Source organism: Ranitomeya variabilis, chromosome 1, assembly GCF_051348905.1.
Source record: "Ranitomeya variabilis isolate aRanVar5 chromosome 1, aRanVar5.hap1, whole genome shotgun sequence".
NCBI classification, from domain to species: Eukaryota; Metazoa; Chordata; class Amphibia; order Anura; family Dendrobatidae; genus Ranitomeya; species Ranitomeya variabilis.
In genome coordinates this window covers 724533681-724548146 of record NC_135232.1, presented here as the reverse complement: position 1 = coordinate 724548146, position 14466 = coordinate 724533681, and the positions used below count along the sequence as shown (strand labels likewise).

General features: G+C 46.0%; 1 protein-coding gene across 5 annotated transcripts in view; it reads right to left on the bottom strand.

Moving 5' to 3' along the window:
* RIN3 (Ras and Rab interactor 3) overlaps positions 1-7726 on the bottom strand; it is a 53739-nt gene extending 46013 nt beyond the window's left edge. Inside the window, exon 1 of one of the 5 annotated variants that reach the window (XM_077267943.1) lies at positions 7555-7726. In XM_077267943.1, the coding sequence (XP_077124058.1) occupies positions 7555-7580 (26 nt within the window). In that variant the 5' untranslated portion in view covers positions 7581-7726. Of the gene's footprint in view, positions 1-171; positions 327-2227; positions 2257-7554 lie in introns of those variants that run through there. The other 4 variants (XM_077267961.1, XM_077267954.1, XM_077267935.1 and 1 more) reach the window with 4 other exon arrangements.
* Positions 7727-14466: the final 6740 nt, after the last annotated feature.

Here is a 14466-nt window from a genome sequence, read left to right as displayed (position 1 = left end):
TACAAAGATTAGAAAGTAAAATCTTATAGGGATTGCGCATGGCAGAAATTGCGTCGTATGTAGGACAATTATACTAATGTGTGACGCATTTTTAGGCAGAAAACTAATGCAAAAAGAAGAAATAAGTATCAAAGTTGCTGCACTTTTCAAGGCGCATTGCGGGTACTTTACCTCCTCACGCCCCGGACGGCTGCCCCAGACCCTCGGCGGCCCATGTCTGCCCTCCGGGCCCGTCCTGAGGGACCCTTGTCCCTTTTCAGCCTCTCGCTCTCCATAAAGCAGCAGGTTCCTGGGTTTCTCAGAGCTGCAGGACAAGCTGAGATGTGTTCAGGGTGGAGCGGGTGTGTCCTACAGAAGAACATTCCTCCTCCACCAGCAGCAAATTCCACATATCTCAGAGAACCCACTCCACACAAAAATAAGAGGGATTTCCAGGAAAGATCTGCGCCCCCACAAAGTCAGTGGGCACTACATCTCCCAGCATGCTCTGACAGCCATTAAACTTGTTTCTAGCCTATATTATACATATCTCTGGTTGCGGTCAGGATTATGAACGGTTTTTATTTTGGCCAGAAGCGAATCTGCACATGACCTGTATATAAAGATTAATCATTGTACAATGGAAACTTAACGTTTCTTAGAAACTCTGTTTCCTTTTGTAAGAGCTACGCTTGTTGTCAGTGAAAGAAACATCCAGATGCTGAAAAATAGTACAGTCCTAATAATTCTCACAAGAAGTATCCAGCCCAATAAACCTCTGAGCCTAGGATCCAGACGGGTCCATTGTACCGTACGATCAGGACAGGGAGACGCTGATGGGTTTATTTCAGGCCATGGTCACACCGTCATAGATTCCCATCCGAGAGAAGCGGATCGATGAAGCAAATGACGCCCTTATCAGAGCGATCCAATCCTCTCAGACGAGGAGAAGATGGAAAACAAAATGTCTCCATCAGTAGTCATCAAAGTGCAGCCCGATGATTTCCAGGCACCCATTGACTTGTATGGCCGTGTACGATCTGATAATCTGATCAAATTCTGACATGCTGTTTTTCCTTGGCTTGGTCAGAAGGAAAAAACAAAAAAACACGGGCCTCTGGATGTTGTATCCCTTCACTGACAGCAAGCAGAGACCTTATAGTGAGGAAAGACTGAAGAGAATGAAAACCCAGAGGCTACTGCGTTCAACATACTCTGCATCCAGAGCGCGGCTAGTTCCAGATCGTGGCGGGGCACCCGGCCTCAATGATTCCCTTCACAGCCTTAGGCCATGTTCACACATTGCGTTTTTTTCCCGCAGGCAAAACCTGCTCTCTTGGCAGTAAAGAAGCAACGCCAAAACAGGATTTGCTGAGTTTACTTTTTTTTTTCCTTTTGTGTTTTTCCCCTTGTGCAATATTGGATTGAAGTTCATGCTGTGTCCTCCGTAGTACACGCCAGCGCAAGGCAATATTACCTTGTGCAGGCATGTACTCCGGAGGACAGAGAATGAACTTCAATCCAATATTGCGGCCAGCATGCAGCCAGCGGGTAAAGAAAGGGTGAATCAAACACCCGAAAACCCCGCCCATATGACCCAAAACTGGTCCCGCCAAATTCAGGTGACAGGTTCCCTTTAAGGTTGAAGAAGTCAAACAGAACATAATAGAAACTGCAAATTGTTTCAATGACTTAGTAATATTAGATACGAGGGCGGAGAGATATGTGGGCCCTCAGGGCTCCGGGGCCCGGTGCCACTGCCGCCTCTGCACCCCTACATGTCCACGATTTCTTGTGTGCACATACAAGGACAGGCAGCGCTGAATGAACAATCTTCCACCTCCGGCCCCACAACTTGTAGCGACATAAGAAAACTTTCCGGCTGCCTGAGTTTCATCAACTGATGTGAGATCATCCAAACACGGGACCGACGGCAGAGCTGCAGATCCGCAACAGTGTGTCAGAAGAGGCCGACTGAACCCCAACATCAGAAAAACTGCACAAAGTTGAATGGGTGGAATTCGCAGGGGGTAAAAAAAATCCACCATACCTGTCAGTCCTATGTAAATCATGCTCAGAAGCTTTGAGTTTATTTCCGCCACTTCTGTAGCTGTCAGGGCATAGGTACATTCTTGTTTACATCCAGAAGCTGAAAATCAGTCCTGACCACACAGCTGAGGGTTTGTTACACTGTACATGGAAACAATTCTCTGGGCAGCAGCAAAAAGCCAAACATGATAGCTCTTACCTGCACTGACACATTGCAACAAGCCATCAGATGAGGACGGCTGCTCAGCCTCTCAGCGTAAGAAAGGAAGTTTCCATTCACCGGCAGCAAAGAGATGGAAAATGGGAAGGAATATTTAAAAAACAAAACAACTTGTACAAAGCTGCAGCATAGCCAATCTCCAGGTTATAACATCCACTGACATCTATTGCTCTCTGTTGTCAGCCATTGAGTGACTGATATCAGCCGCTTCTCTTCTAACGCTCCAGCATTATTAGGGTATCTTCCCACAGCCAGTAAAACACTGCAGGTTGGACGCTGAGTACATCCGCAGCGTCCAGATGTTACAGCATAGTGGAGGGGATTTTATGAAATTCCATCTCCCTATGTGTGCATGGACGCCTCCAGCTTCCCTGCGTATCTGGACATGCAGTGCATCTTTATAGACCGCAGCATGTCTATTTATCTTGCAGAGACGCTCCGTCTCCGCAAGACAAATATCACAGTCCTATGTATAGGACGCGATGATTCTGCACGGTTCAATGAACACATGCCAAATCACCGTGCGTACAAAAGCCGGCAGCGCTGCCGGATCCTGATCCTGACCGTGGAAACATACCCTTAGAAGCTGCACATTCAGGGTTCATTCAAAAGCAAGATCCAGAATTTGAAGAGGAGGAAACAAAATAAACATGTACATTTCTGCAAAAAAACAAAATTATACTACAGGAAGAGACAAGATGAGAAAATCCCCTCAAAATAACATGGAAAACCGCAAAAAGAAAGACCCTCATCCAGAGTAGGATAGTCCACACTGCAGAAAGCAAAGTGAATATGATCCATTACTCCCTGTTATCAGCCATTACTGGGGACAGACAACTGTAGGACAGGAGACTACAATCTGTTACTCTTAATAAAAGACCCACAATCTGTTACTACCTGTTATCAGCCATTACTGGGGACAGATGTTTATAGCCTGGGAATGGGGCGATACCCATGGAGCTTCCCAGGCTATTAATATCAGCTCACAGCCTTTACTGGCATTTAAAATGGAGTACCTAAAAAATAAAAAAAAAGACGTACGATCCCCTTATAATTAATAACGAGCAAAGACTATGCAGACAGCTGCAGGCTGATATTAATAGCCTAGGAAGGGGCTATGGATACTGGCCCCCTCCCAGGCTAAAAATATCAGCTCTCAGCCACGATAGAAAAGGCGCATCTGGCACATAGCCTCACTCTTCCCACTTGCCCTGTAGTGGTGGCAAGTGGGGTAATAGTTGGTGGGTTGATATCACCGTCAGGACCGCGACCGTGACACCCATCGGACCGGACCGGGATCGGGACCGCCCCTGGGTGAGTATAATCTAACCTCTTTTTCTCTTTTAGGATACATCGGGGGCTTATCTACAGCATTCCAGAATGCTGTAGATAAGCCCCTGGTGCTGGTGGGCTTAGCTCACCTTTGATTTTGGGGGTGACAGGTTCCCTTTAATATTCTTAATTGAGTCATACTTACGATGTTGCCTACTCCCCCGATGCCCTTGTCCTCTGTAAAAGAGGTAAAAAACAAACAAAACAAAAACAGTATTCCTCCCCTTTCTGCAGAGATGCTTTAAATCCATTTGTCCCTCGACGGGTCTAGCTCTGCTACATCTAGATGGCAGGCTGTATGGTTGCATGATGCCACCATGCAGCCTTTCATCCAGCAGAGTCACTGAGCAGCGTGCTCAGTGTCTCTGTGTGAACTGCTATTCCCCATCTGAGGGCACCGCAAGCGTGAGAAAGTTCTCCTGCTTGCAGTGCCATCTGACAGGGAATAGGCGTTCACAACCAATTGAATCACCTCACCTATGTTATGCGACATCGGCGTGAGTGCTGTGGGAAATTTTCCCACGGCGCTCGCACTGACGTCAGAAAGGTGAAGTGAGTTCACTGGCTGTGAACTCCAGGGACCTGTCAGATGGCACCCAAGCAGGAGGACTTTCTCACACTCGTGGTAGCCTCAGACAGTTTAGAGGAGCTGAGAAAAAAAAAAAAAAATAGTGATGTGCTCAGATAACACGTTCGCTCATCACTAGTTATAAACTCTCATAATATTCCAATCTGAATAGATTCACTGATGGATCCTCAGTGCACTCATTTCAAGTGGAAAACCCCTATAAGAATCAATTTGAAAACTCTAAGGGCTCATTCTCACATGCGAGAAACTCGGATGAGTCTCGCACGTCAATACCCGGCACTGCACCCGGCACTCAGGAGCAGAGCATGCGGCTGCATGTATTGCTGCACGGCCGCACGCTCCGATCTGAGTGCCGGGTGCAGTGCCGGGTATTGACGTGCAAGACTCAGCCGAGTTTCTCGCATGTGAGAATGAGCCCTAATTGTGTGGTAATAGCGCATGTCAATGTGGTTTTTGTCCTTTGTAGAATGCAATCTGTCAAGTTAACTACAACAAGAATTGAATGTCTGCATCTGTCAGGGCATGCAGGGAAGCATGAGACCACCATTAATCCAACTTCACTGACCATTCTAGGTCTATGGGCCAAGGGGAGGCCGAAGCTGCCACCTTATGTCATCTCAGCCCAAGACTCCACATAGTCACTAATTTAATAAATTGTCCATTTTTTTTTTACTATTTGCGGCCTCTTTACACTGTGCATAAAGTGTAGGGGTCCAACACTTTCACAGGAGCCCCCCAGAGACTCCCTTGTTTCCCTTTAGGTCAGTCTGAACCTGGAGGCAGATTTCAAATAATGCTCGAGAACTGTTATAAGCTGCAGATATTGGGGTACTGGCCCTTTAATAATGAGTTTTTCATAAGGAATATGTATGTAGAAGAGGAAACAGCTGATCCTGGAGGAGGAGAAGTCGGAGGCCGCACATAGGTGTCACCGACAACCGCAGACCTGACTCAGACATATCTGAGCGAGGCGGTTCCAGCACACAAGGAGTTAATAGGCGCACATATAGGCATCCGTGTTCTCTTGTGCCATTCTGCCCGGGGAGAACTAAGCCTTTCATGTTATTTTTACAGTTACTCTGCAAAGAGATGAAAGAAGAAGAAAAATCCAGAAAAACTTCAACCATATAACTTAGATTAAAAGGAACAGGAGAGACCAGGAGGGATGCCGACCTCACCGACCCTCCACCGAGGCCCACCTCACCGACCCTCCACCGAGACCCACCTCACCGACCCTCCACCGAGGCCCACCTCACCGACCCTCCACCGAGGCCCACCTCACCGACCCTCCACCGAGGCCCAGCACACGCATCTTCCTATGGCTATGTTCCCACACTGCAAATGCTGGGGTTTTTTTTGCTTTTTTTTTTTTATTGGGGAATGGGGGAGCAAAGACAATCTGATACAATTCACAGATCAAGAGAAGTGGATGTGATGATGCTGCAGGCCTCTGTCTGGAGCCGGAAAAAGCCCATGACCCAAAAAAAAAAAAAACACACACACACTGCTGCTTAAAGTGCAGAATCAAATCTTCTCTGGACACAAAACAAACAACAAATAAAACGAATGAGATTTCAGAAATATAGCTTCTGCTGATACTGAAAAAACAGTTTACATAAAAAATTAAGTGTGTGGACAGTGTCTAAGAATAGAAGCAGAATTGACAGAGTACTCTCTGCTAAGACTAATATACAGGTCACCTGAAACACTCTGTCCTGCTGGGACCACGGCACGCACCCCACTTCTACCAGCATCACTCAGTATTCTCCCCAATACTAGGCCATTTCTCCTCCCAAACACACTGACAATGAGAAACATCCTCCTTTCTCTATGCACATAAGTGCAATCTCTCCTGAAAAACTCTGTGCTGCTGGAGAAAAAATACTGCACTACTCTATTTATGTAAAATAGTTCAATTTTATAAACAACAAATCACAAAGTTGACAACACAAAGCAGCAAATGAAACATTGTAACAATAAACACTTCAGAAAACGTCCTGAATATTGTGGACAGAGCTTGGATCAGGTCACAGCAGCACGGAGCAATCATGGCCCGAAATCTGCGCAGCTGCCCTGGAGGCAGAGTCCAGCCTGTGTAATCACTGTCTGCCCAGGCAGCTCTGCGGACGGTATACACACACCAGGGCGCCAAAGAAATGCATGGTAGCATCTGCTAGCTCTATCTGCGCTAGCGGTGATGGACCCGGAATCGCCGCAAAGGGACACTTTCAAAGTTTGCCCAATTTTTCGGACTGACTGACCTTCATTTCTTAAAGTAATGATGGCCACTCGTTTTTCTTTACTTAGCTGCTTTTTTCTTGCCATAATACAAATTCTAACAGTCTATTCAGTAGGACTATCAGCTGTGTACCCACCAGACTTCTGCACAACACAACTGATGGTCCCAACCCCCTTTATAAGGCAAGAAATCCCACTTATTAAACCTGACAGGGCACACCTGTGAAGTGAAAACCATTCCCGGTGACTACCTCTTGAAGCTCACCAAGAGAATGCCAAGAGTGTGCAAAGCAGTCATCAAAGCAAAAGGTGGCTACTTTGAAGAACCTAGAATATAAGACATAATTTCAGTTGTTTCACACTTTTGTTAAGTATATAATTCCACATGTGTTAATTCATAGTTTTGATGCCTTCAGTGTGAATTTACAATTTTCATAGTCATGAAAATACAGAAAAATCTTTAAATGAGAAGGTGTGTCCAAACTTTAGGTCTCTACTGTATAAACACACTATACACATACCAGGACGACTGATCCGCTGATCCGCAGTATACACACAATATATACACATCCCAGGACTGAGAACACACACGAGCCGCTAATAGATTGTCAGCTCCGCTGCACAAATCACATACACTCCCTACAACTTGGACACCTCGGGAGAGACCTCGCTTGACAACAGTTGGTAAGTAGACAGCTGGGACTTGCAGTCATATAATCACTGGGCTGCCACCATCCACAATTTACCACCTGGGCTACAGCCAACTCTTGTGACTAAGAAGATGGGGATTGTAGTTCTGCCACAACTAGAAGTTAGACTCACCCCACTTAACCCATAAATCACCAGGAGGTCAGTAAAGTGAAGGGTGGGGAGCTGGAACTTGTGTATAGAAAGATTTTACCTTAATTCGAGCAGAGTTTTACCTTTTGCCAAAGTAGTTTGCAATCTACAGCAGCCCCTCACCTCCCATACACACCCATGGGCAGCAAGGGTACTGAGGATTAAACATAAAGAGGGGCCGGTACCTGTAGCTCTCCCCTGCTGGGGCAGCTGGGTTGTCTAATGCCCGTTTTTGGAGCCCCCATCCCTCACTGATCTTTGCTGCCTTGGGGCAGGGTGACCACACAATCATCATCTTTGTTCTTACCCCGAGTCTTGCACTGAACCCTCCATCTGCAGCCTCTGACCCAGGGAAGCTCACCAGGGGCTCCTGGACAGCCTCACACAGGGACCCCCGGCCATTCTGGCTGCTCCTGGAGATTCTCGCACCAAGTTGCACATTCAGAAGAGCAGAACTTCCTGTGTGTTGTGTTGGGGGGATTCAGGAAGGGGCAGGACCGTGGTTAGTAGCTGCACAGCTGGAGGAGGCAGGGGAAGCCCTAACCCTTTCACTGCACCCTGTAGTATGTGCCACATCAGTGCCCAGGTCTTCAGCAGTAGATGCTGCAAAGCTGTCCACAGGGGGCGCCACTTACATGAAGAGAACCATTCTGTGCAGGGGTGAACACTGACAGCTTGGGGGCCCTTGTGCAAGAAATATGTCTGGCCCTGTCCTGTCCTGCATGCCTTTATGATGAGGACAATGTGGCCATGGGACCCCCAAGCCTGGCGCTCTGAGCAACAGGTCAGATTGCCCTCCTTATCACCATCCTGCAAGCAGGGGCGTACATATCGAGCACAGGACACCATAGCAAAAGTTCTATTTGGGCCCCACACCTCTAATAATACATATTTATATTATTTTCCTGAGATGGAGATATGTATTGCCATTAGGATTCGGTTCTCCTGAGCCTAACCTTGTATATAGTATATATGTCTGGTATCTGATAAAGGGCTATTCCCCAAATAATAACTTACTGACTTTGGGGGAATGACCACTGGGACCCCAGTAATCCTAAGAACAGGACTGTGCAGCTCAGCCATGAATGCATTGGAGGCTTGACTTCTGCTCTATTCATTGTCTATGGAAGCGATGGAAATAGCCAAGTGCAGCACTCAGCACAGAGGCGGACACACCGCATGTGCAGCCACTGCGGCTGCATCGGAGGTGAAGGGGAGCCCCTGCATGGCGGCTGACACTGAGGGAAATCTGGCCCGAGGTGTCCCTGGCCAGATTACCCTCATGTGCGACAGGCAGGGAGCGATCCCTGCTGCCTATAAAATGGCATCGGAACAGAGCTGCATGGATGTGTACTGCATACTGTCTAATACAGCAACATGGCTGGAAGACGTCAGCATTCAGCACGCGGCTGTGCCAGAAAGAAAGCTGCCGGTGACAAAGATACTGCGGCTGCCGGGGAACGTGCAGAGAGGTGTGTGTGTGGCTGTGGGGAACGTGCAGGGAGATGAATGGTGTGTGTGTGTAGAGGGCAATGATGGGGGTGGTGGGGGAGAAGGCAATGATGGAGGTGGTGGAAAGGGCATTGATGGGGGGAGGAAGCAATGATGGATGTGGTGGAAAGGGCAATGATGGGGGTGGTGGGGGAGAAGGCAATGATGGAGGTGGTGGAAAGGGCATTGATGGGGGAGGAAGCAATGATGGATGTGGTGGAAAGGGCAATGATGGGGGGTGGGGGAGGAAGCAATTATGGAGGTGGTGAAAAGGGCAATGATGGGGTGGAGGAGGCATGATGGTGGTGGTTGAAAGGACAATGATGGTGGTGCAAAGGGCAATTGTGGAGGACAAAGCAATTATAGTGGTGGTGGAGAGGGGGGGTGGGGGAAAAGGCAATTATGGAGGTGGTGGACAGAGTAGTGATGGAGGTGGTTGAGAGAGCAATGATGGAGGTGATGGGGAGGGCAATGATTGGAGTGGTGGAGAGGGCAGTGGTGAAGAGGGCAATGATGGGGTGGAGAAGGCAATGATGGAGGTGATGGAAAGGGCAATGATGGAAGTGATGGAGAGGGCAATGATGGGATGCAGGGGGGAAAGAGGACAATGAGGGGTGTGGGGAATTGGGATGGGACGAAGGGGAACTTATAATGGACTTTATGAACAGGGGGAGGAGGACGTTAGCTATGGATATAAAATTAATTGGGTGGCGGAGGAGAGTGCTAAGCCCCAACAGGTCCTTCCTCATCTCACAATTCATTGTGATGCTATCGGGGACTTAAAATTTATTGGAGAGTGGGAGAGAAGGCGATAAGGTGCATAGGACACTTTATAATTAACTGAAAGGTGGGAGAAGACGCTGTCAGTGACTTGTAATGAATTGGGACGTGGAGGAGGATGCTCAGTACTTGATAGCTTCTTCTCCCATTCTTTTTGATGCTATCAAGGACTTATAATGAATGATGGGGAGACAGGACAGGGAATAAGGCTATGTGCTCACGTTCAGGATTTGCAGGAGAAAATTCTGCTGCATATCCTAATGTGTTGGCAGGGAGAAAGTTGCGTAAAATACATTTATTTTTTTCCCACGTTTTTGCCATGCTTTTGTTACGTATTTTTCCCCATTGGTACAGGGGAAATACGCTGCAAGAATTGACATTATGTAGATTTTAATCTGCTGTAAATCTGCAAGGAAAAAATAAGCAGCATGTGCATGAGACTTCAGGGATCTCGTTCACTTCGCTTGTACTTTAAAACCTTGTGTACTTTCCGTGTGCACATAGCCTTACAGGTAATTGGGGAGAATCACAGACTGAATAGTTTATATTATTGGGAGTCAGAGATTATAGTTAATGGGAGGCACAGTGCTGCTTATCACGTTATACTTTTAATGGTGCGTGGCTAATAGTATATTAATGGTGGGTACATATATGTATTCATGGGGGAAACACAAGTATGTATACAATGTATGTGACCTTGTTATTTTCAGGGCTGTGAAGATCATCGTGACAAGACGAGTCATGACTGGGAGATGTCAACATAAAGGTCTAACCAGATGGATAAGATACAGGAGAAAGTGGCTCTAAACAGATGAGGCGTCAGTTGTAAGTGCCTGGATGTAGATATTATTCTGTATCTGCACTGTGTGACGTGGAGTGATAATGTTTTTTTGTAAAATCCCTTATTCTACATTCTGAAATTTTGTGAAATATCTGTGTGCTTCCAGGTTTTATTATCGGATGGCACATGGGGTTGTAGAGCTTTATAGGTTTATTCACACACGTGAAAATCACGGATCTGAGAATGAGATCCGTGAGGGTCAGAGATTGTTCTGTTCTGATGTTGAGGATCAGAATAGGATATGCTCAATGCATCTGTAAAAGCGGGCAGCACACCAAAACTGCACACAGATACAGAGATGTAGCCTTATTATGTAGAACACAGTCCCTTAGTATATAATGTACTCACTTATTATGTATAGCACAGTCCCTTAATATATAGTGTACTCACTTATGTATAGCACAGTCCCTTAGTATACAGTGTACTCACTTATTATGTATGTAGTGTACTCACACAGTCCCTTAGTATACAGTGTACTCACTTATCTAATATATAAAGCTGAATGTGTGTATGTGTGTATGTATGTATGTATGTCCGGGATTGGCATCTGAACCGTCGCAGCTACAGCCACAAAATTTTGCACAGTCACACGTCTGGACCCCGAGAGCGTCATAGGCTATGTTGTGAGGTGAAATTTTAACCCCGCGCTTTCCAATTCACCAAACAATTTTGCCCCTATCTACATAATGGGGAAAAAATGAAAGGAAAAGTGTTGGAGGCAAATTAACAGCTGCCAGATGTGAACAAGGGGGACTTAAAGAATGACAGCGATGGCGCCAAAGAGTATATACTGTACAGTTGCTAAGGTGGGGCCCCGACATGGGATAATCACCACACCACCACGGGGATATGAACACACACACAAAATGTGCCACACACTACCACGTGCTCGAACACATATACCACCCTCAGCGCACATTTCACCACACATACACCAACCTCGCCACATAAAAGTAGAAACACAAAAGTCGCCGTTCAAAACTCGCCACGCGCAAAACTCTCCACATGCAAAACTCGCCACACGTGCAAAACTCACCTCATGGAAAACTCGCCACACGCAAAACTTGCACACGCAGAAAAATTGCCACACGCAGAAAAATTGCCACATGCACAAAAGTTGCAACACATGCAAAAGTTGCCTCACACAAAACTTGCACATACTCAAAAGGCACCACACATAAAACTCGCCACGCGCAAAACTCGCCATGCGCAAAACTTGCTGCACACAACTTGCTACACTAACCTGTCACATGCAACTCGACACACAAAAAGTTGCTACACGCATGTCGCCACACAAAACTCATCTCACAAAAGTCCCTACATGCATGTCGCCACACGCAACTCAACACACACAACTTGACACACGAAACTCGCCCTAAAACACACACAAGTCTGGTATTATCCTTCAAAAATAAAAATCTGATTAATAAGCAGACAAACTACAAGAGCAACAAATGTACCATATAGGAATCCGGCAGCTGTCAGTCACATGACCAGTCTATTATGTGTATGTGTGAGCTAATATATACTGCCAGGGGGTGGGCTTACTGTTGGCTGGGGATTTATCAGGCTGCCATTTTAGCTTGCAAATACTGAGGTAAAAATACTGACCAAATAACGTGTGAACGAGGGCTAATACAGGAGGAGATGACATACAGATATATACTATATACAGGAGGAGATGACACACAGGTATATACTATTTACAGGGGAGATGACACACAGGTATATACTATATACAGGAGGAGATGACACAGATATATACTATATACAGGAGAGATGACACACAGGTATATACTATATAGAGGAGATGACATACAGGTACATACTACATACAGGAGGAGATGACATACAGGTATATACTATATACAGGAGGAGATGACACACAGATATATACTATATATAGGTGAGATGACACACAGGTATATACTATATACAGGAGATTACATACAGGTATATCTAATATATAAAGCTGAATGTGTGTATGTATGTATGTGTGTATGTCCGGGATTGGCATCTGCACCGTCGCAGCTACAGCCACAAAATTTTGCACAGTCACACGTCTGGACCCCGAGAGCGTCATAGGCTATGTTGTGAGGTGAAATTTTAACCCCGCGCGTTCCAATTCACCAAACAATTTTGCCCCTATCTACATAATGGGGAAAAAGTGAAGGGAAAAGTGTTGGAGGAAAATTGACAGCTGCCAGATGTGAACAATGAGGACTTAAAGAATGAGAGCGATGGCGCCAATGAGTATATACCGTACAGTTGCTAAGGTGGGGCCCCGACATGGGATACTCACCACACACCGGGATATGAACACAAACACAAAATGTGCCACACACTACCACGTGCTTGAACACATATACGATACTCAGCACACATTTCACCACACACACACCAACCTCGCCACATAAAAGTCGAAACACAAAAGTCACCACTCAAAACTCGCAATGCGCAAAACTCGCTACATGCAAAACTCGCCATATGCAAAACTAGGCTCACGCAAAACTCGCCACACGTGGAAAACTCACCTCATGCAAAACTTGCACACACAGAAAAATTGCCACATGTACAAAAGTTGCACCACATGCAAAAGTTGCCTCACACAAAACTTGCACATACTCAAAACGCACCACACATAAAACTCGCCACGCGCAAAACTCGCCATGCACAAATCTTGCTGCACACAACTTGCTACACTAACCTGTCACATGCAACTCGACACACAAAATGTTGCTACAAGCATGTCGCCACACAAAACTCATCTCACAAAAGTCGCTACATGCATGTCGCCACACGCAACTCAACACACACAACTTGACACATGAAACTCGCCCTAAAACACACACAAGTCTGGTATTGTCCTTCAAAAATAAAAATCTGATTAATAAGCTGACAAACTACAAGAGCAACAAATGTACCATATAGGAAATACGGCAGCTGTCAGTCACATGACCTGTCTATTATGTGTATGTGTGAGCTAATATATACTGCCAGGGGGGAGGGCTTCCTGTTGGCTGGGGATTTATCAGGCTGCCAATAGCAACCAATCACAGCTCAGCTTCTATTTTGCTACAGTTAATTAACCTGAGCTCTGATTGGTTAATATAGGCAACAAAGACATTCTCAGTATAACAAAGCTAATATATGTTGTGAAATTCTTCTATTAGCTTAGTTTTTGCCTTTTAATAATTACATTTCTATCTATTTGTTTTGTGTTTTTTTTGTGCAGAATAAATTTTTGTTAACACATTCTATTTTGCTAACAGCAGTCATTAACCCGGGCGAAGCCGGGTAGTACAGCTAGTCTACTATATAATTGTCTAAGGGTCACTTCCGTCTTTCTGTCTGTCTGTCTGTCATGGATATTCATTGGTCGCGGCCTCTGTCTGTCATGGAAATCCAAGTCGCTAATTGGTCATGGCAAAACAGCCACGACCAATCAGCGACGGCCACAGTCCGGCGGCAAATGGCAGCTCCTTCCTCCCCGCAGTCAGTGCCCGCTCCATAATCCTCCCCTCCAGTCAGCCCTCACACAGGGTTAATGCCAGCGTTACCGGACCGCGGTGTTCGCACTCCGTTACCACTGCTATTAACCCTGTGGACCAACTTTTTACTATTGATGCTGCGTATGCAGCATCAATAGTAAAAAGATCTAATGTTTAAAATAATAATTAAAAAAAAAAAGTTATTCTCACCTTCCGTCGCGCGCTGTCCTCGGCAGTGCAAGAGGCAGGTTCCGGTGCCAAGGATGCTATGCGAGAAGGACCTGCCATGACGTCACGGTCATGTGACCGCGACGTCATCACAGGTCCTGCTCTCATACCAACCCTGGGACCGGAAGTTGCCACGTGCACCGCACACAGGCGCCAGGACTTCATGGGGCCTTCGGAAGGTGAGTATATGTTTATTTTTTATTTTACGTCTTTTATAACCACGCATATAGTGCCCACATTGCTATATACTACGTGGTTTAAAAACACAGAACACCTGAAACTTATCCAAAATATAGATTATTAAAAATAATATATACTAATAATACACATGTAGTCGTGGTGTGCTGTGAAGGTTTTTTTAGTGGAAATCACTACAGAGAGGACACCT